This window comes from Peromyscus leucopus, chromosome 15 (assembly GCF_004664715.2).
Source record: "Peromyscus leucopus breed LL Stock chromosome 15, UCI_PerLeu_2.1, whole genome shotgun sequence".
Lineage (NCBI taxonomy): Eukaryota > Metazoa > Chordata > Mammalia > Rodentia > Cricetidae > Peromyscus > Peromyscus leucopus.
In genome coordinates, this window is record NC_051076.1 from 23,320,111 (window position 1) to 23,347,888 (window position 27,778).

General features: G+C 41.8%; 2 protein-coding genes across 3 annotated transcripts in view; one reads left to right on the forward strand and one right to left on the reverse strand.

Annotated features, from left to right (window-relative positions):
• The window catches only part of Kmo (kynurenine 3-monooxygenase), a 43,080-nt gene extending 20,386 nt beyond the window's left edge, over nucleotides 1-22,694 (reverse strand). The window contains exons 1-8 of one of the 2 annotated variants that reach the window (XM_028865538.2): nucleotides 22,394-22,694; nucleotides 16,889-16,958; nucleotides 16,488-16,585; nucleotides 15,251-15,340; nucleotides 9,963-10,011; nucleotides 5,417-5,504; nucleotides 3,587-3,752; nucleotides 638-709 (exon numbers count right to left, since the gene is read on the reverse strand). In XM_028865538.2, the coding sequence (XP_028721371.1) occupies nucleotides 638-709; nucleotides 3,587-3,752; nucleotides 5,417-5,504; nucleotides 9,963-10,011; nucleotides 15,251-15,340; nucleotides 16,488-16,585; nucleotides 16,889-16,958; nucleotides 22,394-22,447 (687 nt within the window). In that variant the 5' untranslated portion in view covers nucleotides 22,448-22,694. The remainder of the gene's footprint in view (nucleotides 1-637; nucleotides 710-3,586; nucleotides 3,753-5,416; nucleotides 5,505-9,962; nucleotides 10,012-15,250; nucleotides 15,341-16,487; nucleotides 16,586-16,888; nucleotides 16,959-22,393) is intronic. The other variant, XM_037211203.1, reaches the window with a different exon arrangement.
• Nucleotides 22,695-26,584: 3,890 nt separating this feature from the next.
• On the forward strand, nucleotides 26,585-27,049 carry LOC114690722 (60S ribosomal protein L27-like). Its single transcript, XM_037211057.1, has one exon. The coding sequence runs from the start codon at nucleotides 26,612-26,614 to the stop codon at nucleotides 27,020-27,022; it is 411 nt and encodes a 136-aa protein (XP_037066952.1). The 5' UTR covers nucleotides 26,585-26,611; the 3' UTR covers nucleotides 27,023-27,049.
• Nucleotides 27,050-27,778: the final 729 nt, after the last annotated feature.

Sequence of the window (27,778 nt, forward strand, 5' to 3'; positions counted from 1 at the left end):
CCACGCACGTGTCTCTCCCACAGGCCTGCACACTCTCTATCCCTTTAATTCTAATAAACTCTTATAAGTGGATTCTGTCGTGTTTCGTGACGTTTCCTTGCAGGGTAAGAACACAACGCAGCTAAATAACTAACAACAGGAAGAAAACAACTACCATAGAACATAGCTAGCTAGAGATATAAAGAAAAAACCCTGGAGACGAACGAAAGCACACACACACACACACACACACACACACACACACAACACACACACACACACACACACACACACACACACACACACACACACGCACCCCAATGTCCCACAGACCTTAAAGACTGGAATTGCTTTCTAATACTCAACCTAAATCTCTTTGGGTTTACTGTGGCACCTGCTCCTAGACTGCCTCTGATTGCAATGACAGCACCCTAGATAGGAACTCTTCATTATCCACGTCAGTATAGTCTCCTTTCGAAAGTAAATACTGAACTTGCTTCTGGTTTTTCCTCAGAAGCCCAAAGCTTCAAAGACAAAATCATTAAACAGATTAAATAATGATGAGATCAACTAGGTTACATGAACAACCAACACAAAAGTAAGAACTAAAAATATCAGTTATAGATATATCAGTAGCTGGCAGGAATGTGCACATTACCATATTGGGAAGGGCAATCATCATAAAGGCATTCCGGGGCCAGATATGAAGAAAATTAGGTTCCATGGCATACTGTAGGACAAAGAACACACGTTCAATTAGCAAGTCACTCACCTCTACCACAGCTTTGCACAGCTTCTGAAGTAATCCAGACCATTCCCATAGATACGGTGCATTGCATGTGTGTTACTACGTGAAGAAGTAGATGCTGTCTTAGAAGATACTTTGGGTTCTATCTTTATACATTCAAACTTAAGCAGGTTTTTTTGTGACCATTTATTTTGAGATTTGAGAATATACTAGAAGATATTCTTTCTCTTTCACTCTGCCTTTCTATACATATAAATATGCATGTCGATATGCATATGTATGTATGCGCACATAAAAAATATATAAAACACACATGTGCGTAGACGTTTGTGTATGTAGGATTGTCTTCAATAATTTTTACACTTGGTGCTTTTATAGACCGGATAGAAATGTCTTGAGTTCAAGTAGTAAGAACAAAATGGAAGGAACAACGGTCTCCCGGCTCCCCTTGTCATGAAGTAGCAAAGTCACTCTGTCTTAGAAGGGTCTGTATCCACCTGACTTTGCAGTTCTTCCATTGTCTGTTTTGTATTTATTTGTTGTTGTTGCTTCTGCCCCAGAACCCTAAACAAAGTCTAAAACACAGACACTGAAGAGAATCAAGTGCCTAACTGTTTGATTTCAAAGATTGCACAGGGACAGAAGTACCGATCCCATGAAAAGCCAAGTCGCTTAGCCTTAGTAATGTAAGAGGTGGGACGTGTGAGTGTTTCAGTGCTGACTGAAAGTATGGGAAGTAGCGGGTTGACATGTAAAGAGTGCAAACAGACCCTTGTACAGAAGACCAGAGCACAGGCGAACTAAGCAGGAACCGGCAGGGCTTTGGCACAGCTTCACCAGCTAAACCAGATCGAGATGCACCTAGCACTTGGATGGGAGTGGACTGGATACTCTGCCTGTCTCTTCTGCCATCTATTGTATTTTCCTACCACTCTCTCATCTTTTCAGAACTCTAGAATGTAAGTAAGACAAGGAGGAAAATAACAAGAGAAGCTAACTTGGTTTCCCAACGTTGGCAGCATCAGAGGTCAGAGCTCGATTAAGATAGTGAAGGAGACAACACTTGGGTTCTGTCTTTCTCACTGGCACAAAGGATGGCTTGTGTATCATGGCAAGAACAGCGTGCGACTGAGAACATGTGGTAGTTCTCAAACAGTCCTCAAGCCTAGAAAACAACCGTCAAACCTTAGCTTCTTTATTACCAAGCCGCACTCTTGAGAGAGGCCTGTGTGGGACGGCAGTCTGAGGGCAGCTTGGAGCTGCCTTCTGGTTCCTCTCACTCGAAGTCCCTCAAAACATAGGTCCGGATAGCTTTCTGATTGTGCCCTAACAGCTCTGCGTTATGTCAGGGAGCATGGAAGGAGAGGCGGAAAGAATGTGAGACTGGGCGGGTGCTGAAGAGGGCCGTGGGACGGTGTTTCTGGACACGCATGGCTATTGCACTCATGAACTCACAGCTCCTCACACAAGAGCTACACAAAATCAAGGCATCTTAAGTTTCTGCATAGATAAGGGAGATGATTTTCAGGCTTTGTGCCTTACTGTAGAATTCTGGCAAGTGGTAACGCTAGAGGAGAGAGAATCTTTCTTCTTGGAGAGTGGGGCCACTCGTAAGGTTCCTGTGTTTCAGTAGATGATTCCATATCCATAGACATATGAGCAGCACTAACTGGACTTAGTGTGTGAAAAAATAATGAAAATAAGAATAAAAGTAGGAGGAGGAAGAGGAGACAAAGCCAGAGGGGGGGTATGTGTTGAGAGGAGATGTGGAGTTGTCATTGTATACATGTAAAAAAAAATCTCAAAGAAGGAAATAAAATATAAGCTTTAAGGTAAAGCTAAGTTCACAAACCTTTAGGAAATGAAAAGAATAGAACGTATTTTCCTAATAATACCCAAAGGCCTTGCATCCAGTCTCTCTTCCTACTCCACACTTCAGAGGTGGAGGGCAAGTTGTACATTAAAAAAAAAGAGAAAGAAGAGAGGAAGGAAAGGTGCAGAAAGTTCCAGGAAGTGAACTCAACTGATTTTGCACAAAGATCATACGTTTTCTCACATTTTTGGTTCCTAGATTTTACTTAGATACATAAAATCGTGCATATATATGGCAAGAAAGTAGAAGTAAAACTGTGCAAGGGACAAAGTGGGAGAGGAAAAAAGGGCAGAGGGTCCTGGAGAAGAATATGGTGAGTGCATAATACATGTCCAAAAGCTTAAATATATAAATAAATACTCTTAGAAGAGAAAAGTAAAAAAAAAAATCATTGTCTAGGATTGTTTGAGGGCTTGCTAAGATGTCCTTGTGTTTGGGCCACATTTGTCTCAAGACACTGTAGCTTGAAAAAATGAGACCTTTTAAAAGACTATTAATCATTACTAATAATTACATGTGGCCGAAACGTAAATGATTACCTCACAGCTGCCTTATTGGGTGCTGTTTTCCTTACATCAGGGCTGGCCTGTCAACAGAACTATCTCACCCTGGAATCCAGTTATCAGCTCTCCAACCGTGAGGTCAGGACGCTCATACAGCGGGCACAGGGAAATGAGTGGAACAATTTGACGAGGAGGAAGTTTGTTCATGTTTCCTTTACCAAAATAAGTTTCTATGTTTGATTTTGACAGAGTAAAGTAGTTTTGTTTTGTTTTTAAACATAAAATCTTCTATCAAAATAATTTCATGTGAAAATTTCCATAGCACTTACTTGCGTCTGGCATAGCATATTGTTTAGCAATGGAACAATGTGGGAATGAGAAAACCACAATTTAAATCTCTTTCCAGAAATACATTGCTGGTCTACTCCACTAGCTCTCCCTAGATGCACCTGTGGGGGAAGGGCGATGGGGACAGAGACCTACCTCCCCATTCCTGGGTGGGATTGTCAACTCCATGTACCCATGAGGGATGTATTGCTGACTGTAGTCAAAGCGAGGCTTCTTCATGAGGTGAGCTCTGACAGTTGAATAGGCCCCATCACAGCCTACAATGAGGTCATAAGTGACATCTCTGGGAACTTGGTCAGGTCTGAAAAACAGAATGAACCGTTCCCCCCACCAACAAAAAAAAAAATCTAGTGAAAATGGCAATATATTTCTACTTGGGTGTAAAAAGCAAACTCTAGAGGTAATTCAAAAAGCCTGCTTCTACACATCTAATTTAGAGCCTGGCTTAATCTAACTTGAATTCAACAGATTTAAAATTAAGATGAAGATGCTTGTCCCAGACATGGTTTTGCTTTTGAGAATGAGAACAATGTACCACTGCCCTGATACTAAAGAGAGACATGCTTGCTCCAGAAGTGTGACAGAACTGAAGAAAGACAACCTTGAGAAAATGGGAAAGCAGTCCCGAAGTGTAGAGGTAAACATATCTGTAAGTCCCAAGTATGTGAGTGAACTCAGGAGCATCTGCAGAGATGTGACCAGGGCTTGCTGGAGGAAAAAAGGTTGGTGTGAGGAAAGGATACCAGATAATAAGCTTAAAAATGGAGCACACTTGTCCCTTGTTGACCTCCAGGATTGGTTCTAGACTATCCAAATCTGCAGATGCTCAAGTTCCTTGTGTAAAATGGCACAGTATTTGGAAATGTCCTACCCCTCTCCCCCAGATGCTTTAACTTCTCTCTAGAAATGCTGTGTGAGTGGCTGTATCATTAGGAAGCAAGGGCAAGAGTAAAAGTCTCTGCATGGTCAGCACAGATGACTTCTTTCCCTTTTGTGTTTTCTTAGAGATGCAATCAAAACTGGATACTTTTGATCTGAGGTTGGTTGTACCCATGATTAAAGCATTCTTAGATACAGGAGGTTAGCTTGTATAACGCACAAAGGGCAAAGGGGGAAGGAAGGAGAATTTTGGATATAAAGACAGAAGTTTAAATTCATTGCATTATTTCTTCCATTAGAAGGATGATGGTTCAGGAGCGGCAGTTTCAGAAAGCTGACTTTTCCACGTGAAGTGGAAGGGGGACACACAGGAGGCAATGGCAACGTGTGGGGACAGGAGTTGGACACCATCATCTCACAGGAAGAAAGAGACTAGAAAGAAAGACATACTGACGAGAACGGACAGATTGAATGGGAGAAAACAGGGGACAAGAGTACACCGTAAGGGACTGATTATGCCAAAACAGTCCCAGGGAAGACAGGGATGCCGGGAGGCGGGGAGGCAACAGAGACGAGAAGGAATCTGAGATAACGCAACTGTACCGGGATTGGGACATCATTGATCAGGACCTCACTGAGGCCAAGAGTGAGGCCCGCGGCCTGGGCACGTATGCTAACGCTGGAGACGTGAATTTACAAATGCTCGTGTAACCTGTGACTGACATGTGGTATTCCGAGGGTGGGACTTTAAAGGACATAGAGCTGGTCAAGGACAGGCCGAGATGTCACCCCATGAAAGAGGACAGGAAACACAAGGCAGGGGAGGGCCCCCTATTTCCAAGGAGGAGAGAGTCTGAGCAAAGGATGTTCACCCAGGCGTGGAAACGAAGGAGAATCACCAGTTCTGGATACTCAGGAAGCATGGTGGACTGTTCTCAAACAAAAAGCCCTGGCTGTGAAGCCTGTTTGAATTTTCGCTTCAGTAATCATTTAACTCTTCCAGGAGAGCCAAAGAATAAAGTTTGCGGGTCGAGTTCTCCACTCCCGCCCTTGCCCTCTGAAGCCCAAAGCCTGAATGGTGATTACCCAAGCACGGTGACCACCCCTTCCTCGGGACGGCATTTCCACAGCTTGTGGCCAAAGTGCACCTTTGCGTTGGGGTAGGACTCCACCGCTGAGGGAGGAAACAGAAGGTTAAACAGAACTGAGTTCCAGCTGTGGCTTCACCTAGTCACACTGAACTGCTAATCATTTGCTGTGAACAGTAGAGAGAGACTACTTAACTAACCGATCTGTTTATTTGTGACAGGGTCTCACTATGTAGTACAATCTTGAATTCACTGTGTACCCCAGGTTAGCCTCCAGCTCACAATATCTGGCTTCTACCACATGAATGCTGGGCTCTCATGTGTGTACCTATCAGGCCAGAAAAGATACTTAGTCTCTATTTTTCTTTTTTGGCTTCTTTTGTGACAGGATTTCTCTGTGTAGCCCTTGCTGTCCTGGAACTCACTTTGTAGACCAGGCTGGCCTTGAACTCAGAGATCACCTGGCTCCGCCTCCCAAGTACTGGGATTAAAGGTGTTCACCATGATGCCCAGTCTTTTTTTTTTTTTTTTTTAAAGTCAAGCAGGACATGGTGGTGCATGGCTTTATCTTTTCTTTTTATTAATTTACTAATTTATTATTATTATTATTTTGGTTTGGGTTGGGTTTCTCTTTGTAGCCCTGTCTATCCTGGAACTCTGTAGACCAGGCTGTCCTCAAACTCAGAGATCCATCTGCCTCTGCCTCCTTAGTGCTAAGATTAGTGTGTGCCACCACCACCCAACAAGATACTTATTCTTAATATGACATGGATTTGTTAAAATGCTAATTTGGCAACTGTTTTGTGGATAGTCTAGTATAACTTTTAACAATACAGACAAAAGAAAAACGGTTGCTGTCACTTTAAAAATATTCAACTAGTAGCATTGTACAAACTCCAGCATTCCTGATTGTGCCCTTGGGAAGAAACGATTGTCACATTCTTCAAAAGCTGCCTTTCCAGCTTGATTTGTCTGCAGAAACATTCCGCCATTAAGAACATTCCCTCCATTGTGCATAGCTATTTCTTTCTCCCCTGGCTTCTGGTTGACGGTGCTCCCGGTGCCATGGCACTTGGATACTGAGCAAGTGTAGAACCAGTCGAGCTTGGTGTGGTGGTGCATGCCTATAATCTAATCTCATCACTCGGAATGCTAAGGCAGGAGTTCAAGGATCATGAGTTCAAGGCCAGCTTGAGCTATGTAGTAAGACTGTGTCTCAAAAAAGAAAAAGGAGTTAAAAGGAAATAAGAAAATGAACCATCCCTCCCCACCACCAACAAAAAATCTAGTGAAAATGGTAATATATTTCTACTAAGATTAATAATATATTTCTGAAAAGAGAAATGAAAAAAAGAGAAAAGACAAAAGATAATTTCCTTGTCACATAACTGCAGAATTCAGAGTTCATCTGATACAGTTAGGGTATCTTTTTTTAAATACATTTTGTTATACTGGGTTATAATAAAATTATGTTCACACAATTAAAATATTATATATGCGGCTTGGCATTTGTGGTTCCAGACTGGACAGTGCCACAGGTTCACAGAGCAGATCGTCACATAAAGATCTTGAAAATTATTTTTAGGAAAAGAGTTTTAAAAGTGTCTTGATACAGGAGTTATTGAATGTCCCAACCACATCTACCTTGTTTTCCTTGTTATAAACATCGAATGGGAGAGTAAACCATGAAATGTTTGTTCATGAAATGTGGGTTCATCTGAGAATGGGGTTCACTTACAATGTTTCTGGAGGGGAGATGATTAAGTTAGAGAAAAGTAAGTATTTATAGTTAATCAAATATATGGAATCTATGTATCACATGTTTCATGCTTTGCAAAGAAACGAGAACTTTATATGCCAAACAATGCTCGGGTTAAGAGATTCTGTATCTCTCTCTTTACACACATACACACACACACACACACACACACACACACAGAGAGAGAGAGAGAGAGAGAGAGAGAGAGAGAGAGAGAGAGAGAGAGAGAGATACATGCAGTCCTTTATTAATTTGGAGTCTGTGAAGCACATCCTCAAAGAAGAACAGTATGGAAATGTCTGTCATGTACACCAAGACTGTAATTATATATATATATATATGTGTGTGTGTGTGTGTGTGTGTGTATGTATATATCAGCTCTTTATTATTAGCTGATGTTCCATATATAATAATAAAGGCAGAAATTAAGTCATTAAAAAGCAGAGACTTTGGAATAAACAGACTAAAGCTCATATCTAGATTCTACCAATTGTAATAGTGAGACCTCCGAGTTCTAAGCTTTCATTTTGCCATTTGTAAAGCTGAGGTACACTTGATTCCGCCTCACATGGTTGTTGGGAGGCTTGTGGAAATCAGTGCATGTGAGGCACTTGCTACAGTGCTTGGTGCTTCAGTAACAACTTGCTATTCTCTTTATCTTAGTAAATTCAGAGGCTGTAAACAGGTCTGTGAGGTTGCCGTCTTAAAAAGCTGCTGGGTGTTTATCTTCTTTCTAAAGATGAGCAGGGATGTGTGTAGTACATGGTCCCCACTCCACCCACCATCTCGCTGAAAGGCAGCTCCAAATATAAGCAGAGGTGAAAAAGTAAGTCTATGGAACATTTAACTTGCTAAAAAGACAGAGGCTTCTGGAATATATCAAGAAGGGTTGGTTAAAAAGACAACAGACGCTCAACAAGAGGGAAACCATGGTGGGTACTGAGAACCTAGTCAACTACCCAAGGCTAATCAAGTCATGGATCTTGGAGGAGAGCCTATGACTACCACTTTAGTAAAACAGCTTAATTCCTAACTGCTTCCTAAACATTTGTCCTTATACCCATAGATTAAGTGCAGCTCTCACCCTTATCAAAGAAACTTCTCTTTGCAGTGGATGAAGATCATTACAGAAAACCACGACCAATCAAAATGCAGAGTTGTGGAGCCCTTCCAAAGGCTGTATCTACAAAACACACCTGCACCTCATGCTCAGGGAACAATGTGGAAGGGGGCAGGGAGACTGTAAGAGCCAGAGGGCCAGGGAGTTTGCTGTGAGATTGGATCTCCTAGGAATGTCGGAAGTGACACCCATAAAAGTTGCCTAAAGATGAGCTGAACAAGGACGACAATGAGGTGGATGGGGGACAGACCATGGGGCCCCAACCCTACACATGGAACTATAGGCAAGGAGTGCTGAGAGCAGGAGCAATCAGTTGTCCTTCCCAGGTTTGGTGGTTTGAATAGGAATGGTCCCTATAGACTTGTGTGTTGGAATGCTTGGCCCATAGACAGTGGCACTATTAGGAGGTGTGGCCTTGTTGGAGGAAGTGTGTCACTGTGGAGATGGGCTTTGAGGTCTATGCTCAAGCTCCACCCAGTGTGGGACACACAGTTGTTTCTGTTGTCTGTGGATCAAGATGTAGAAGTCTCAGCTCTTTTTCCAGTACCATGTCTGCCTGCATGCTACCCACCATGATGATTGTGGACTAAACATTTGAACTGTAAGCCCCAATGAAATGTTTTCCTTTATAAAAGTTGTCGTGGTCATGGGGTCTCTTCACAGCAATAGAAACCCTAAGACACCAGGGAGGGCACACCAATTGGTTATCCAACACCAAATGGTCAGCCCTGAAAATAAACATATGAATAACATTACACAGACTGAAAAGGTTATATTGAGGAATATATATATATATATATATATATATATATATATATATATCACAACAATTAATGAACAAGGAGACCATGTATTTGAAAGGGAGTAAAGAGGAGTGTATGGAAGGTTTTGAAGGGAAGAAATGGAAGGAGGAAATGATGCAATTATATTATCTCAAAAGTAAATGTTTTTAAAATAAAAAAAAAAGAAGATAGTAGAAATGTTCAAGGGGTATATGCTCTGCTGGTAGTGAATCTGTTCAGTATAATCACTGAACTGGTATAGTCTACTGTTACATGTAATGAGGACTGAAAGGATACCAGAGGTGTGAAAGGTTACCAGGGATGCGATGCTACGGTTCACTGAAGTTGCAGCCCGGTAGCTTCAGTTTATGGGCGATTCTTTTTAGTTACTCAGAGTACAAACTTGAGAGCTAGATCTTGCATCCTTTCTCAGTCTCCTCTACACATTTGTTCTCCTACAGACGTGAATCTACCCTCCCCCTTACCACACTGCTATCTGACTTTGCCCAGAGCCTTGGTTAGGCACTTGGGGGCTATGGCAATGCGTTCAAAGTTGCAGCTTCCTCCAAGCCTTCACATCTTATCTTCCTGACATGCTCCTCTAATAGGGCACTTGGCAAGTTGTCTGCTTATGTCTGTTGACCCACTGGACTGTGAGTTCTTGACCAGACAGTGTGTGGTAGAATTACAATGTCTGAGGAATGAATTATTTTCATTTAGATAATTGATGAGATGAAAAGAGACACTGTGGCAATTTTGCTACCACTTTTCAAGGGCTCTCTGTACCGTACACAATCTTATTCTTTATAGCCACAGAAAGGAACAGCAAGCAAACCCTAGTAAGTCATGTGACAAGCTGAGTGAACCAAAGCATTAGGCTTACCAGTCAGTAGATCCTTGTTTAACTTTTCTCTGCTAATGGAAAGGATATACTGTAAGAAAAACAAAGTAGACATTGTTTCTGGTAAATGGTCAAACATAACTTTAAGTTACTTAGAAAGAAGAAATTTTCACTATTTAGCAGAAGGTTGTAAACTAGTTTTAGAATATTTATCTAAGTGGTATGATAATAATAATAATAATAACAACCATCATAATAATACAATGATAAGCCGGGCGGTGGTGGCACACGCCTTTAATCCCAGCACTCAGAGGCAGAGCCAGGCGGATCTCTGTGAGTTCAAGGCCAGCCTGGGTTACCAAGTGAGTTCCAGGAAAGGCACCAAAGCTACACAGAGAAATTGTCTTGAAAAACAAACAAACAAAACAACAACAACAAAAAAATAATGCAATGATAATAAACTTTAACCAAATATGCTTAATATAATATTCAAATTTTTATCTTAGGCTTTCTCAAAGTTTGAACTATAAAAATCAAAACCTTCTCATACAGTGAAAATATCAGTTCCATTAACATAATTTTAACATTGTAAATTTTGTATTTCCATTAGAGCTCTCTAAATATGGTTGTTACATTGCTTCACTACTGATAACATCAGAGCAAATGCACTGCCCCCCACCCCACCCCCCAAATCTACCTCCCAAGCCTTAACGTCAGAGAAAACTGTGACGGTAACAGGCAGTGGGGGCAGGGGCGACCCCTCATTACGGTCTGTTGCTTATTTTGGACTTTGTGGTAAAATGTAGCAGGTTGACCGTCCTAGAACGCAATGTGCATATGGTGTCTCAGGACCATAATACTGTAAGCATCAATTAAAATGTTTTATTTTTAGTTTAGTTTAAAAGCAGAAAAAAATCAAGTAAAATAAAAACTGATCTATAATAATACATCTTAGGTTGCTCGTAGTCATCATCTCACCAGGTTAAGTTTAAATATTAATTATTTTATAGCGAAAGTACTTACCATGGACCATGAAAATCATACTACAGTCTTATGTTTTAAAGAGAATTCGTTAAATATTTAAAGCACGTCATTTTTCCAAATGATGGGAGACCACACAGTTTTTAACACGAAAATACTCACTTACAGCTCTTGCTCTCATCTTGAGGTAGAAATTTTACCTTAGCAGTCAAATCTAAACTTGGTATAAAAATAACTCAGGGGTATCACAGTGGCAGTGGCTAGGGAGATGCTGCTTCCTATTGTGATGGGGCGAGACAATGCAGAGCCTCCTCCATCTTGGATTGCGGCTGACGCCATTTCCAGATTAAACTAGAATGTGATCTCCTTGATGGGGAATCCCATGGAGAACTACCCAACTCCATCTAGGAAGCAAAGGTCAGGATGTCCTGGCTAACTTATCTTAGCCTTTGTTAACACTGCCTGTTTATGCAGAACCTCCCTCCAGCCAACCACTTAGCTTTGGTTAAAAGTGCTTGCTTCAGACTGTTTACTCTGTGAAGCCCCGGTCCCCACCCCTGCAGATGCTGAGCAAGATGCCTGGATAAGGCCTCTGCCCTTAAAAAAATAACTCCATGTTCTGGACACTTGGGGCTGCACCTAGGTCCCCAGACACTTGGATGTAGTCCCAGCCAGCTGAAATAAAGATTTTCAATTGGCTATCCACTATGTCTGAGTAATCATCTCAGGTGAAGAGGAGAGGGATGGCTTGGTAGTTAAGAGCACTGACATGTTTTAGAGCACCTGGGTTCAATTCCCAGACCGTTGGTGTCCAATCATGCCAGGATTAAAAAAAAAAAAGACAGAAACACGTGACCTCTCTCTCCTCTTTTTAAAAGAGGTAGTCTAGGATGGCAAGAAGCACCGCCTCCTCCAAGCCTCACAGCCCTAGGTCATGGGCAGAGCAAATACCACTACAGGACTAACACTGATGGAGGAAGACAGACCTCTTCTTTGCCTCATAGTTCTGTTTCCTGCACTTCTGTGTCACTAATCACTGTGTTTCCGTGGAAACCAAGTGTGTATTCTGAGTGTGAAAGGCCAGAGGCCACGGCTCGAGGGTAGAGTACTTGCTCAACTTGCACAAGGTTCTGGGCTCCATTCCCAGCACAGCAAGGAAACATTCTAGAGGATGTTAGGAAATTATAAATATTCATTTAAATTAATGTGGTGAAAGGAGACTTTTGATGTTAGTTACAGGGCTTGTGTGCTGTGGGAACCGATAGACATTGCCTGCCCAATGGGGCACCAGGACATGTCTACCGTTTACTTCTGCAGTCTGGATGGCATTGCCTCATCAGCAAGAGTCAGTGCTGTTCCTGCCGCAGAACATGCCTCCAACACCTGTTCTAAAAGGCTGGTCCCTTGAGGAGCTAATATGAGTCAAGGAGTCTAGAGATATTAAGTGGCTGTCATGCCAAAATCACAAGGATAAAAGCCACATTAGAGAGTTTATTTGGAGGCATGTAATGTGATTGTTTAAATGCAGACCATTTCAAATACAACAAGGGAAAGCCTCTTTCTAAGGGAGCGAGGTAGCTTAGCTTTGAACACAGAAGCTCAGGAGTTTGCCGGGAGCTTTGACCACCTCTGTGTATCACACGGTATCTTGACAGTTCCCAGGACAGTCTAGGAAGGAGAGGGGAATGTCCACAAAGCCAGAAAGCATCTGTGCATGGTATGGGGGAAAAAGCCAGGAGACAAACAGCCAGGGAGGGTTTGGGAAGTCAGTTTTGCACATTGTGGATATCTAAACTGTGTGTCTTAATGCAAAGTGCTTCATCTGTGGCCCAGAGCTCTTCAGCAGATTCATTCTCTCTCCCTCCCCCTCCCCTACTCTCCCTTCTTCTCTTCTTGTCTCCCTCCCTCTGTCTCTCTCTTAGTGTGTGTGTGTGTGTGTGTGTATGTGTGTGTAATATATGTGTCTGATGGTATGGTATGGAGGCCAGAGGAGGGTGCCAGGTATCTATCTATCTATCTATCTATCTATCTATCTATCTATCTATCTATCTATCTATCTATTCTATCTGTCTATCTGTCTATCTGTCTGTCTGTCTTCTTCCTCCGAGACAGGATCTCTCACTGAACCTGGAGCTATGCTGGCAGCAAGCAAGACCCAGTCATCCCCCTGTCTCTGTACCTCACAGGACTGGGATTACAGAGATTACAGGTGTGCATATGCCTGGCTTTATATATGGGTGCTGGGTCACTGAGGATATATTTGTATTTATGTGTATGCATGTGACTGTATGAGTGAAAAAAGGTGCCCATGGAGGTCAGGAGAGAGTGACAGATTCTATGAAGCTGGAGTTACAGGTGGTTGTGAGCTCCCCAGTGTGGGTGCTGGGAACTGAACTCAGGTCCTCTGGAACAGTAGCAAGTGCTCTTAACTGCTGAGCCCTCTCTCCGGCCTGAATGCTGGGGATCTGAACGCAAGGCTGCACAGTAGGTACAGCTCCAAATATGCTGTTTTTAGGATGCTTATGAGTAGAGACTAACCAAAGGGTGGATTTCATGTCTGGATCTTGGTGGTAGCCAGCTAATACTGGGTGAGGGGGACCCAGGGGCCAAGAGGCTGCAGAGGCCAAAGGAAGGTGGTCATGAAGAAGATGTGAAGAAATCTTGGGGTCACAAGGATGACTGCACTTCCTCAGGCAGGGCAACTGAGTGGTTCAAAGCAACCGGATGGTTCTTAAAGGGCAAAGCGGCCTTTGCGTTCGACTGAACCCCAACAGATGTCAATGCAGTCATGCGGAAACTGAAGGATGAGGGTGGCTGTAAACTTAGCCTTTACCCACTTCGTAAGAACCGAGAAAGAGTGGTGGTGGGAAAGGGGCCACTTCCTCCCTATTGCAGTGAAGACTCCAAAATTGGAACTCTCCCCCACACCTGCTCCCTCTGGGGGACTCAATCCCCACCACAACAGTTGAAAGCAATCGTGGCCTCTGGTCCCAGTCACTCTCCCTCGTCTAGTTTCTCTGGTATCTGAACTCTATCTTCTTCTGCCCACTGATACCTGATTGGCCAGGGCCCTGGAGTGAACTTGGTTGGACAGCTCAGCTTCCTTAGGCTGCTCCACGGTGATACAAAAGAATGAGATGATATTGTGAGTCACTCACCACGGAGACAGAGAGCAATGGGGCCGTAAGCATGACTGCCCAGGGGAATGTCACACCCCTAAGAAGAAAGCTGCCTTATTTGTGCCTTGATGTATCTCATGCAAGCCTGCAGGCTGTTTCCTCTTCTATAAAGCGTGGCAGCTACGTTCAAGTTCAGTAACTTATGCTGTGCTAGAGTGAACTTACACGCCCTCTCTGTCAAGCCTCTGAAATGAATGCACTTTGCATTTCAGATTTAAGTCTTAGAGATGAAGTCTTGCTCAGCTTTCCTCCATTTGATTAGGGTACTTCTATTTTGCTACTGATTTAGCATTTCTACAGAGTGCTTCAATTTTTGCTTTCTCTGTAGCCTTCCTGTAAGCTACAACTTCCCCCTTTCTTCAAACCACTCTTCCATTTCCTGACCGTACCACACAGTGAACCTTCTCTTGTCTTATTCTACTGATATCTCTTCCCCATGAAACAAATGACTGTCCCTCGTCCTTCAGGAGAATGTAAACCTTACTCAGGCTCTGTGCCTCATAAGGCATGGCTCCACAAAAATAAAGCAAACTGGGAATTCCCCTCTTGTTGATGGATGTTTGGGGCCTTCATTCTCTCTCAAATTTATTTCTAAACTCAAAGGGTATAATTAGATGCAAATACATTTTCTCCCAGTTATGAATGTCAGCACGTAAAAGATGAGGAAAACACAGAGCAGGGTAATGGATTTGCTTTCAAAAACTACATTACCATCTGGCCTCTGTTGTTTTGGGAATTAGAAAGTACTGAAAGCATTTCTGGTTCGTTCTATACATCCTATTATAAGCAAATCCAGGGCAAGAGGGCCATTGAGGGGAAGGCAACAGCAATGGACTATGCCCCAGAGTTGTCCTCGTACATGATACTCAACAACAAATAACGTGGTAATTCTTTCTAATTGAAAGGGAAGCAGCTGGCATCCCAAACAGCTGGGCAGCGGGATCCACGTGCAGAACAAGAAATGGCCTCATGACGAGATTGATAGGAGTAGCTCAGTGTTTCTCATGGGCGTTATTGCTTGGGCCCTGGTTTGAACATCTATGAACTAACTAACCAGTGTATGTGTTCCTGGCATCTAGACTGAGGCTGGAGTATCTGCAAGTGGCCCATGGCAGGCATCGGGCTCAGTTAGAATTGATGTGCAATCTGCTGCCTCCAGTGTGAACCTACCTGAGACTTATTCCCATAGGGAATTGCAGACTTCTTTCCTGAGAGAGAGTGGATCATTCTCGCTCTCATGGGCACACCTTTGGAGACAACCTGAGAAGAACCAGAAACAACCATTTCCATTGCTGTGACCTACCACCACGAGAATCAAGTAGATGTGAATATAAATGGGATTTTTCAGTTAAACCTTTAAAGGGACCCAGGAAGCCTAATGTCGCTCAGTGGCTACTTTGCTCTCAAGCAGTGTTTCTTTAATTTGGAAAAAAAATGAATGTTTATCTGGTTTAAACTCGCTATCACAGACTTTGGGGAGTGGTTAGACGTTAGAGGTACTGAGTTGGGGGCTAAGTGATTTTCTTCTGACTATGAGAAGGGTCACTGTGAGGAGAAAAATGTAATCCTCCATGCTTTCTGTTGTATTCCTTGGCTATGAGTTCCTTGGCTAGAGGTAATGTTGCATGCGATGATAGCAAGCAGTCATGCCTTCAAGTTCCTTCTCTGACTTCCCTCAATGAAGAACTGTAACCTGTGAGACGGAAAAAACCTTTGCCTCTCCTAGTTTGCTTTTGATCAGAGTGTTTCATCATAGTGCCTGAAAGGAAACTAGAGCAAACCCGACCTGCCCAATCGGAGACCCGCTTTCCTGTAAGAGCCCAGTGTGAAACCTGATACCAGATGGGACTGTAGTGTCATGTCTGTGACTCCCCCAGTCCCCATGTCTCCACACCCATCATGGGGTAAAGGTTCACTAGCTTGTCAAATCTGTCATTTTCCAAGCCTTTGCCGAATGAATTTTCATATGCAGGTCATTGGTATCAAATAACATTTCATACCAGGGTAAAATCAATGCCATGAATTGTTGAAAACCATCGAGTATATTCATCTCCACAAAAAAACTTGCGAGGGCTATCGCACTGGCTTGGTAGGAACGCTTATTGTGTAGGCATGAGGGTCTGCCTTTGGATATCGAGGGGCCAGCTCAGGGGTCAGTGAAAGACCCTGGCCCAAGGGGAAAAGGTAGAGAACGGCAGAACAGGACACCCAACATGTTCTTTTGGCCTTTGCGGGTACTAGTGTGGGCATGCTCACCCAACACATACGTGAACACATAGGTCTACCTCTCTCTCTCTCTCTCTCTCTCTCTCTCTCTCTCTCTCTCTCTCACACACACACACACACACACACACACACACACACACACACTTTTTTTTAAAGAAAGAAAATTGCATCAACTATGTACCTGATCTTCCAGACCAATGGCCTTCAAGGCCTGCCGTCCTCTATAAGAAAGGGCCAAGTTAATGCTTCTTCCACGTGTAAACTCAGCCACTCGAATATCTAAAAACAGGAAGCAGACTCTGTGATGCACGCACTTCCTCAAATGTGGCTAAGGAGTGAACAAATCCTTGCATTTGAACAATTGTTCAATTCAGAGTAAAATTAAAAGACTCATTAATGCATCTAAAGAAAATACCAGGTGTCAATTAGTATTCAATTAAATTTAGATCACTGAGGTTTTAAAATTATTCTAATAGTTCTTATATCTTAAATTTCTTTTATTAAGACTTCTTTTATTCAGAACATCCAAAGAAATAGATGGTGCAATTGGAAACCCTTCCTCATTTTCCATTACCAACTCACCTTCTCTAGCTTCATACACATCAACTTGAAAATTCCTCTTTGCAAGAAAGCATGCATTCAATGCTCCAACCTAGAAATCAAAACCAACTTTTTTCATGTCTTCGTCTGGTTCTGTACATACATGGACATTTTGGTGAAAAAAACGCACTATTGTGTATGGATGGATATACTACTCCATTCATTAAACTGACTTGGTTGTAGTCACTGTCCAAGAAGACCAAAGGCAAGATCAGTCAGACCATCCAGGCCTGATTATGCAAGCCTATAATTCATCTGAGGCAGGAGGGTCTTGAGTTAAGACCTGCCTGTGCAACTTAGGAACAGCCTGTCTCAGTATCAAAAGGTGACTGGGGATACTACCTTTGTCTAGCACGTGCAGAACTCTGAATTCATTCCCCAATAATGGAAAAGAAAAGAAAAGAAGAACACAACAATCGGCTTAATTCAAGATTAAGTGGTGTAGTTGTAAACATAGTTTTGGCTTTTTTTTTTTTCTGCAAAGGAGGGGACACGTGTTAGAATATTTAGAGAAGACCTTTTCATAATCAAATGAATAAATACTCTGCTAGCATCCCAAAATGGCCATTACAAAGGAACGAACAAATGAATTCTGGTGTATTTACACAAAAATATAAGTGAAGAGTGAGTTACAGATGATTCATACTGTGTAACCTTCTTACAAAAAGGATAATAGAGACAAAGCCATGGGTATATGTATATATATAATTAAAATATGTTTATATTTATTAATGTACATATGATCATATGGTATGGATGTGATAAAAATATTAATTAAAAGGAAAGTATTCACGGCAGTGTTTTAGTGGGTGAGGAAGTCAGTGATAGTCACTGGAATATATTGATTCTCGTGTTGAGTAATGAGCTCAGAAGTGCTTATTATTAACAGTAAACTATCAACAACACAAAAGCTAGGAGCCTTCTTTAAGTTCAGTAACAGCAGTAGATCAAAGACTATGAGAATTCCTATTCTGTATAAGTGAGGTTCAAATGAAGCTAAGAGGAAAACCTTGGCATATGTGCCCAGCTGCAAGGGCTGATTCTGTGCTGGGGATGAGGACTCTACACTCTGAATGTGTTACCTCTTCTCACTTTCTGTCGAAAGTGCATAATTTGGAATAACTGTCAGCAGCATCTTAGGCTGTTAGGTGGTGAAGTAACTAAGAAGACAAGAAGAGATAGACAGAAACGTGATGCATAAACCACTCCAAGCCTCCCACAACTCCGTAAAGGCACAGCTGGATTCCTGACCATAGGAAGGAGGGCGGAGGAAGGAAGCAATCGGGCACAGACTTCATGAGGGCCGTCTCTCCCAGGGACATGGACATTTATGAACTAACTCTGCAGTTGTTTGAGAGCACTGCACTGAGAGCCTACAATGAGAAGCAGGTAGCAAATTAAGTGTGAGGAATAAATTCCTTGCATGTAGGCAAGACTGGCTTCTGTGAAGTACTTCAAAAACCCACCAAGACTGCTGGAGAGATACAGTCAGAGAACATGAGAGCTGAAACTTCTTTGAGGAAACCAGAGCCTCAAAAGATGCAGGAAGGTTCACAGAAACATCAAAAGTGTCCCTTGACCCCCTCAACAAAGGAAGATAGACTTCCACAGCCCATCAAAGTCCATTCCACCTGCTGAAAGATATCCCAGGAATGGAATGACAGAGAGAAATCTCGGAGCCTAAAGAGTGGGAAGGAAAATGAATGGCCACACAGAGGGCCCTGGTTAAACTAAATGGGTCACAAAACCAAACCAAGCCGGGAGGTGGTGGCGCATGCCTTTAATACCAGCACTTGGGAGGCAGAGGCAGGCGGATCTCTGTGAGTTTGAGGCCAGCCTGGGCTACCAAGTGAGTTCCAGGAAAGGCGCAAAGCTACACAGAGAAACCCTGTCTCAAAAAACCAAAACCAAAACAAAACAAAACAAAAAAAAACCCAAACCAAAAGTTAGGAATCTGGGAGACAGGTATGGAGGAGGGAGGTAGGAGGGAGATTAGAAAGAGTTGGGAAGAGAGAGTAAGAAGTATGCATTTTATACTGTCAAAGAAACTGTCAAAAAACTAAAACTACAAATGAAAGTAAATTGCAGTCCATGTACACAGTGGAATTTTAGTTAACTGTAAAGACAAATAAAATTAGAACATTTACAGGAGAACAGATGGAGTTGGAGATGATTCTATTAAGTGGAGTAAGCAGGATCATAAAGACAAAGATGTTTCCTCTCCTATACGAAATACAGATTTAACTAAGTGTGGAGGGGGCATGAGGGTAGGAGGGTAACGGTGAGGGGGGAGGAAGAGGTCTAAAGAGGGGGGAGCAGTGGGGTAATGGGATGCATGCCATGAGAACAGAAGGGGAGCTCTCTGTGGGGAGAAGGGAGGCCCACAAGAGGCAAGGAGGGAGGGCAGGGAGGGAACCGTGTGAAGAATGAGCAAAAGTGTAATGAAATACATGGTACGAAAATGTCACAAAGGGAATTCATTTCTTTGCAAAAAAATAATTTAAGATATCAGTACAAAACTGAATCGAGATTTTGGTATTATTAAAATAAGAGCCCTAAGGAAGGCTAACAGCAAGTCCTCTACATGGACATATCAGCAGCGTTTGCAGAAACGATGGACTTGACCCAAACGGCACACTATAAAGACCTTGACCCAAGCTACATGAGCTTTGCTGGGTTCTGTGAGTTAGGGATGTTCCAAGTGACCTGATTTGGGCAGTAGGAAGGACCATGTGGAGAATAATGTAGAGATCTCTGTGTGAGGAGTGCAAAAGAAAAAAAAAAGGCAGAAGAGTTGAGTTCAACATTCAGGGTTTAGTTTTAACCCAAGAGGAAGAAACTGAGGGAAGTAGAAACCGAAGAAACCGAAGAAAGCAGGATTGCCTGAGCTAGCGGCAGACACTGCTGTGCCCCTGGGCTGTACACACTCTCTAGGCTGAGTTTACACTGGCTGTGCTGTAAAATCTCCAGGTCACTGAGCAGCAGTAACACTGGAAACCAATGTAGCATCAACAGCGTTTTGAGTTTGGAAATCACTGGCAGAAACAATCTCAGGGATGACAGCTGAGGAGCTTCAGGGCATGTGTGGGAAGCGATTTCACAGCGGATGGAGAGTTTGAGTGATATCCGGGGAGAAATCCACAGAAAACTAGCACACTTTTGCATCTTCTGCAATTATATGTGGAGTTGTTCCCTCCCACTGTGCATTTCTGAGATGCTTAAAGAGCCATCATTGCTACTACCCTTGAGTAATTCATGGATAGACAGCAGCGTTCTAACTGGTCTTGTCTCCTCCTAATCTCCCTAAATATTCTCCATAAGAAGCCCAAGGATGTTTGTTTGTTTTGAGATAGGGACTTGTTATAAAGTCCAGACTTGCCTGGAACTTTTCATCCTTCCTCAGCTTCCCAGTGTTGATTACCAGCATGCACTACCATGCCCAGCATGAAGGCTCTTTCAGAATCATAGTTTGACCTTACTGAAATCCCCCCAAGGCCTTCAAACACAATGCAACTTTGAGTAAAATGCAGTCTTCTTCCCTGATCTCCTAAGATGCTGTAAGCACTGGCCATGGCAGCTTTGCATCTCATGGAGGTGTCTGGACCCATCTTGTCCTTGACGCCACTGCACACAGAAACTGCCAAGACCCTCCGCAAGCATTGCCCTGTTTGCATTATTCTTGCAGCCCACTGCTGTCTTGTTTCCTTCTTTATTGCCTTTCTCCTCCCCAGAATGCCCGCTCCTTTAACCATAGTGCCTCAAATACCAGGAATACATACATTCTCGTTTTGTTCAACGAGTTGATAGGAAAGAGTTAGAGAGAGGCCCGGCCTGAAGCCTGAGGACCACAGTACACAATGATCTCCCAGAAGGCTTGGTTTTGCTTGGCCTTGTTGAGACATGGGATCTTACTGTGTATCCCACCTAGGCCTCAGTCTCACTCTGCTTCCCTGTCTCAGCCTGCCAAGTCCTAGGATTATAGATGTGGGCAATTGGAACTGCTCATTTATAGGCATTTAAAAATTTAGAATCAGCTATATAAAAGGGCCTTTTATATCCATTTTTCCTGAAAGCAACACAATTTTATTATTTTTATGGGAGAATAATACCCATGTGTGTGTGTGTGTGTGTGTGTGTGTGTGTGTGTGTGTGTGTGTGTGTAACATTTTCCTTATCCACTCATTTTGTGGTGGGGGGTACCTAGACTGAGTCTGTAACCTAGCTGCTGGGAGTACTGTAGCAGTAAACATGTGCATACTGGTATCTCTACAGAGGGCTGACTTGATTATTTTAGGTATAAATGGAGAAGTAGTGTAGCTGAATTTTAGAGAGGTTCTATTTTTAATTTTAAGGAGCTCTGTGTGATGGTTTTTATTAATTGGAATATTTTTATTCTGCTGGAAAAATGCAGTTTTTGGGGGGCAGGGGGAGAGAACTGGTTTTGGCTATAAAAATATAGCACATAGTCACACTCCTTCCTCCCTTTGGGGGCAAAAAAAATAGCACTATCTTACATCTTGCTAGGTTTGAGTGATGCCCGTGTAACCTCACCTGCTGGGGTAAAAATAAGGGGCTCACTCACCATACCACCACATGGAAACTGCTAAGTCATTTGGGTTAGCAAATGTGTTATTTCTCATCTATTTGAATAGCTAGTGAGTATCTGATAGGTTTTAAAAACTATTAATTTCATGTGTCTTGACCATTTTCTTCTCATTAGAGAGTACTGAATTATTTTATTAACCAGCATGGGGCAAAATGTTTTTATTAAAATGGCCTAAGGCACATAGCCATGTTTGGGAGCAAAATCAAGTTTAATTTGTTTTATCTTTTTTTTTTTTAATGAAATACTAAACCAAAACAACAAAAGAAAGCAGACACCCTTATACTTAGTGGATATAAAGTACCTTTTCCGGAAAGAACAATTTAAAACAAATGCTATTGCCCTATTTATTGCTGAGATGGCTGTCAGTGAATGAATGGAGGAAGAGAATATGGTACACATACACAATGGAGTAGATTTAGCCATAAAGAAGAATGAAAATCCTGTTATTTTAAAACAAGAATATGTATTGGGTCATTTTAGTAAAAAAGGGTGGATTTGGAGGACATCAGGATAAATAAAATAATATAAATACATAAAGACAAGTACTGTGTATTTTGTCACTTATGGAAACATACACACACACACAAGAAGGGAGAAAGAAGACCTAAAAATATAAGAGACTGAGAAGGAGGTGTGAGGGAAGGAAGAGGGTATAAGGGTAGATAGACATGATTAGTACATGGATATGCATATATGGCAATATCAGCAATTATTATGTTAATAATTGTAATAAAAAGCAATGCCATATTTGTAATAGTTGTATTTAAACATTAAAAGGTTTAACGATTAGAATCAACAATCTACGTATGATGAAAAATCATTCGTGAGATAATATTAAATAAAAAACACCCGGAGAGCAATTCAAGTCCCGACTGTCTTACCAAGCCACCTCCGATAACAGCCACTCTTTGCCCTTGAGCGTCAGATGAGGCCATAGCTGCTTGAACACCTCTGTCCAGGTTAGAACTCTGTGTTCTACATGCTGCTGTTTTGATCTTTTTATTGCCAGGAGTCCGGGGCCTGTGTGAGCCAGCAGCAAGTCTTGGTCAAAGCTCACTTCCTTTGACGGTGTTTAACTCGTTAGAAGCCCAAAGTCCAATCAGCTCTGCTCTTCTCGGAGACAATTCATGGCCATGGCCAAAATTTGAAAAACCTAGCCACATACAAGACACTTTAAAAAAAAAAAATAGCAGTCTTGGGGCTTTTCTTCTTCTTTTTTCTACATGTGTTAGTTTCATTTTCATTCGAAATACAGTAAAATGAAATGTGTGTTGTCTGAGGTTCTGAAGCATCTTCCACTTCTCAGAGACAGTGAGGTGATCTGGATTCACAACTTATCCCTGCTACTGAGATAAACCAGGAATCTGGCCCAAAGGTCTTTGTGGACTGGTTGCCTTTAACTGTCTCTGCTGGGAAACACTTTCTGCCTGCCGTTTTAATAGTTTCCTGAGCAGGATTTGTAGATGTGTAACCGACTGGCCACATTTTCTCTTTGTTGTTGTTGTTATTTTAGCACAGGACTTTAGAATCTAGCTTGTGCTTTGCCATGGGAAAGATGGTGAACACACAGCAGCATCTCTAGACTCGGGTCTGGTTTCGGGGTACCTGGTCACACTTTTGACTTTTTGACTTCTTTACTTCTTCTTAGTGGGGAGTGGGGTGCTGTTAGTGAGTTGTACTTCTTTCTAGGAGGCATTGCGGTATAAAGTGAAATGAAAGCATAGATGAAGATTTATTTCTTTCTCAATTTTTGGTGAGAACGCAAAGAATTCAGAGGGTCATTGCCTTGGGTAGGGACTGGAAGGAAACACCACTCGATAGCGCCCCCTCTAGGTGAGTACGTTATAGTTGCCAGAAAACTCCTGAGTATTTATAGTAGGTAATATACCACAGGGCCTGAAGTTAAAGATGCAGCAAGGACACACAGGGAAGGGCAATTCTATGAATTCTGTCTCCTTGGGAGCCTCGTTCTTTTGTCCAGAGACAAGCATTTAGCAGTGGTTTTGCTGTGTGGATTACCCTGCTCCTCTCCAAGCTCTTATGTCTTTCCCTCCATCTTTTCCTTTCTCCTTCCCTTCCCCCTCTTTTTCCTTCCCTACTTCCTCACCTGACCTCACTTCCCCCTTTCTCCTTCTTCCTTTCCTTTTCAATATAAATGTTAGCAAATTTCACACCTCTTTCCACCCCATTTATTTCCTTTCAATTAACAACGTATAACTCAAGAGTTCTTTAGTATCAATATAGAGAGAAACGTATCTTTAGAGAAGCTCTTTAAAAATTAAGGATATTATCCAAACAAGGAAAGCACTCAAGCACAAATGTGTGATAACTTCCTGCACAGCATGTGCCTATCGTGGAATTCCGGAAGGAAAATATTGCCAGCTTGTCAGAAGTCTGCTGCCCCAGGCCCCTCACTCCCTTTCCGGGGGGCCACTGTGCCAGCGACATCTTCCTGTTTTGGGCTGTACAATCTGTACCATCATATGTGCATCTTAGAAAAAGTCTGACTTTGTATCTCTTTCTTTTTAAAGTTGACTATAAATGAACACATAATTTGTGTGTGTGTGTGTGTGTGTGATGTGTGCACGTGTGTGTAAGTTTCATCACTGGGAACTGAACCTAGGGCCCCATGCATGCTAAGCTCTTTAGTTACCCCTGACTTTATCCTCAGCCCTGTATTGTTTCGTAGCTTTCTTCTTCTACTCAGTGTTACACTTCTTAAGATCCATCTGGGTTTTGTCACATAGCTCTGGTTTGTTACTTTTCATTGTCGTATTATTACTTTCTCATTGTTGCCACGTTCAGAAACCTTGATGTATTTCAGATTCTTGGTACAGAGTTTGGTACTATGCTCTTCCCTGTGAGATTCTGGGCTCTTGTCTTTGTCCTTGGAGCTCCAACATTTCTTGTTAACATGTTTTGCTCTTTGCTCTGACTTGTTCATAGTTTCTAGATCAATGGAATTCTCTTCTCTTAAAAAAAAAAAACCCAAAAAGATGTATCTGTATTTTAAAATTATGTGTGTATATGAGGGAGGCACGCATATGGCAGTACATGTATCTTCAGAGTTCTGAAGATGGCACAGGATCCCTTGGAACTGGAGCCACAGGTGGTTGTGAGCACTCTGCACAGATGCTGGGAACCGAACTTGGTCCTCTGCAGGAGCAGCATGTGTCCTTAACCACTGAGCCGTCTCTCCAGCCTCAATGGAGAATTTATTGAATTTATTGGTGTAAAGGTTTTCTCCAACTTTATTCCCATATATCCCGTATTTAATGTTTACCGTACCAGACTGCTAATCTTATGAACACATCCATACTGTTTTTCTTATCTTTCAGTATTTGCTCTAATTCTTGGGAGAATTTTATGTTTCTATCTTATAAACTTTCTATAGAATTTTCTTATATGTACAGCCTGTAAGTTGTATTTTTTTAACAAGGTTTCAAAAACCAAAACAAAATAAAATCTCCCTCCTAACCACCCAAGCTAGGTGGTGTATTTACATCTCAAGATCTTTATTTAAAAGAGGAAGCGGTCTCTCCTCTGCTCAGTCTCTTGCCTCACTGCTAGATTGGAACTCCAGCTCTTGTGCATGTGTTTTACCGCTAACTGTTATCCAAGCCCCGGGATGATTTGACCAGATTTGAACAGTGCGATCAATTCTGTCAGCTGGGAGCTGAGATTTAGAGTAGAAGGGAAAACCGCTAGGCTTGCACTTGTCTCTTAAAGCAAGACAAAGGTCATATCCCATAAAGAGCAGAGTGTGAATAAATCAGAAACACAAAAAAATCAGCAAGTGTCAATGAGAACAAAACAGGTCACTATAATCAGACAAGTTCAGAGTTTAAAAAAATATAACTCTAAGCAATGCAAAAACATTATTTTACACAGATTATAAGGTTGCACCCTAAAATAAAGATGTACAGTGCCAACCATTAATGAAAAGGCTTTAAATATATTTTCTTTATTGACAACAATTAACTAAGCCACTGTTTCCCACATTCCAATCACTTCTATTCTGCCTTCCCTACATGCTGCACTTTTTGTTCCTGTTTATTTATGTTCCTATACATTTTACTTAGCTAAAGTGGCATTTTATATTGCTGTTACAAGTAGAAATTACTTTCATTAATAAATAAAATTAAAAGTTAATAGTTGGGAGTTCTTGGATATGAATGTTCTCTTTGCAAAATGGGCCATAGTAGGTACTATCTCATAAAGTTGCTCTCAGTGTTTAATGAAGTAATACATTTTATTTTTATTTTATTTTTTTCCTTTTATTTATTTATTTTACAATACTATTCAGTTCTACATAATGAAGTAATACATTTTAAATGACAGGCACCTGTAATCCCAGCCCTGGAAACATTGAGGCAACAAGATTGTGAATTAGGGCCAGCCTGGGCTATACAGTATTTCAACAAAATGAAAACTATAAAAAGAAAAATTCTGGAATATTTTATGTGCCATAGGTAATGTTAAACAACCCACTCATACAAAGCTCATCATGGGGGATTTCAAAAAGTTAAACTGGGCTGTAGGAACTGGAGATATGCTTGAAAAAGAAATGAAACAAGCAAACAAAAACAAAATGACAACTCTAATCAGATGAAATTTGTACAAACACCAACCTTAAAAAGAACTTAAAATAACACACAGTAATAGGAATTGACATCCTTGGATCCTGGAGACAGCTCGATAGGTAAATGCACTTGCCACTCAGCCAAGAGACCCGAGTTCATTCCCTGTATCCATGTAGTGGAGGGAGAGAATCCATTCCCACAAATTGTCCTACATGTGTGTGCTGTAGCACTAAAACCCAAACCCAAAATGACATTTAAAAATGTAAATAAATTTTTAAATTCATGAAATAGAATATTATTAAATTAAAAAGATCATGGTTACATTCCCAACACAGGATTCTATTTCAGAAACAGGCTTTAAAATGACTGTAGGTGGAGTTTCTCTGTGTTTTGGAAGCTGCTCCCATATAACCACAGAGACTTAATATTAATTATAAATGCTCAGCTGATAGCTCAAACTTGTTACTAACTAGTTCTTAAAACTTAGCTGCTGGGTCCTGGCTCCTTGCTGTCAACATGGGAAAGTTCATGAAACCTGGGAAAGTGGTGCTGGTCCTGGCTGGACGCTACTCTGGATGCAAAGCCGTCATCGTGAAGAACATTGATGATGGCACCTCAGACCGCCCTTACAGCCATGCCCTGGTGGCTGGAATTGACTGCTATCCCCGAAAAGTGACAGCTGCCATGGGCAAGAAGAAAATCGCCAAGAGGTCAAAGATCAAGTCCTTTGTGAAAGTTTATAACTACAATCACCTCATGTCCACAAGGTACTCTGTGGACATCCCCTTGGACAAAACAGTTGTCAACAAGGATGTCTTTAGGGACCCAGCCCTGAAACACAAGGCCAGGCGGGAGGCCAAGGTCAAGTTTGAGGAAAGATACAAGACAGGGAAGAACAAATGGTTCTTCCAGAAGCTTCGCTTTTAGATATATTTTTGTTCCCATCATTAAAAACAACAACAACAACTTAAATTAACCCATTTCCATTAATCTACATATTGCCACATGGCTTATGGCTTTACCTGTCCTCCAGCATGTTTTGTTCCCTCTTTGTCTCCTGGCAACTTCTCAGCCTCCACCCTTCTTTCCAGAATTCTCTCTGCCTCGAAAAATCCTGCTTAGTCATTGACCAATCAGCTTTTTATTAATACATATTCATATTGTACAAAAAATTGTTCCACAGCATTTCCCCCTTTTTGTCTAATATAAAAGGAAGGTTTTAACTTGAATATAGTAAAATTATATGTAACAAAAATAAATTGTTAGTCTATTTGTATTTGGCAAATTTAGAGAAAATATTCTATTATTTATCTTACCTTGTGAGTCTAAAGTTTTATACCAAATTTACCTTTTATCATAACTAAGGAAAACTTTAACTATGACTATCTAGTCTTCAACTCCCTCAAAGATCCCAGAAGGGTGAAATGTTACCTAATGTTAGGGACATCTGGCTGCCTGGACAACCACCCTAGGTTCTTCTGTAATGTTGGGGCATCCAACTTTGGCTTATAGGCCTGGTATATCTGACAGACATTTCTGAGAAGCAGGGGACTTTGAAGGACTGTCCTACCTTATCTTGGCAAGGTCTGTCAGTTGCTTTTTTTGCATCTTGCTGGTCCAGTTTGGACAGTAGTATACTGCCAGCAATTGAGACAAGGGTAGTTTCTTTGTCTAAATGGTTAG

Excerpts from the sequence above, each read along its gene's own strand:
- LOC114690722 (XM_037211057.1), top strand. The coding sequence starts at position 26,612 with ATGGGAAAGTTCATGAAACCTGGGAAAGTGGTGCTGGTCCTGGCTGGA.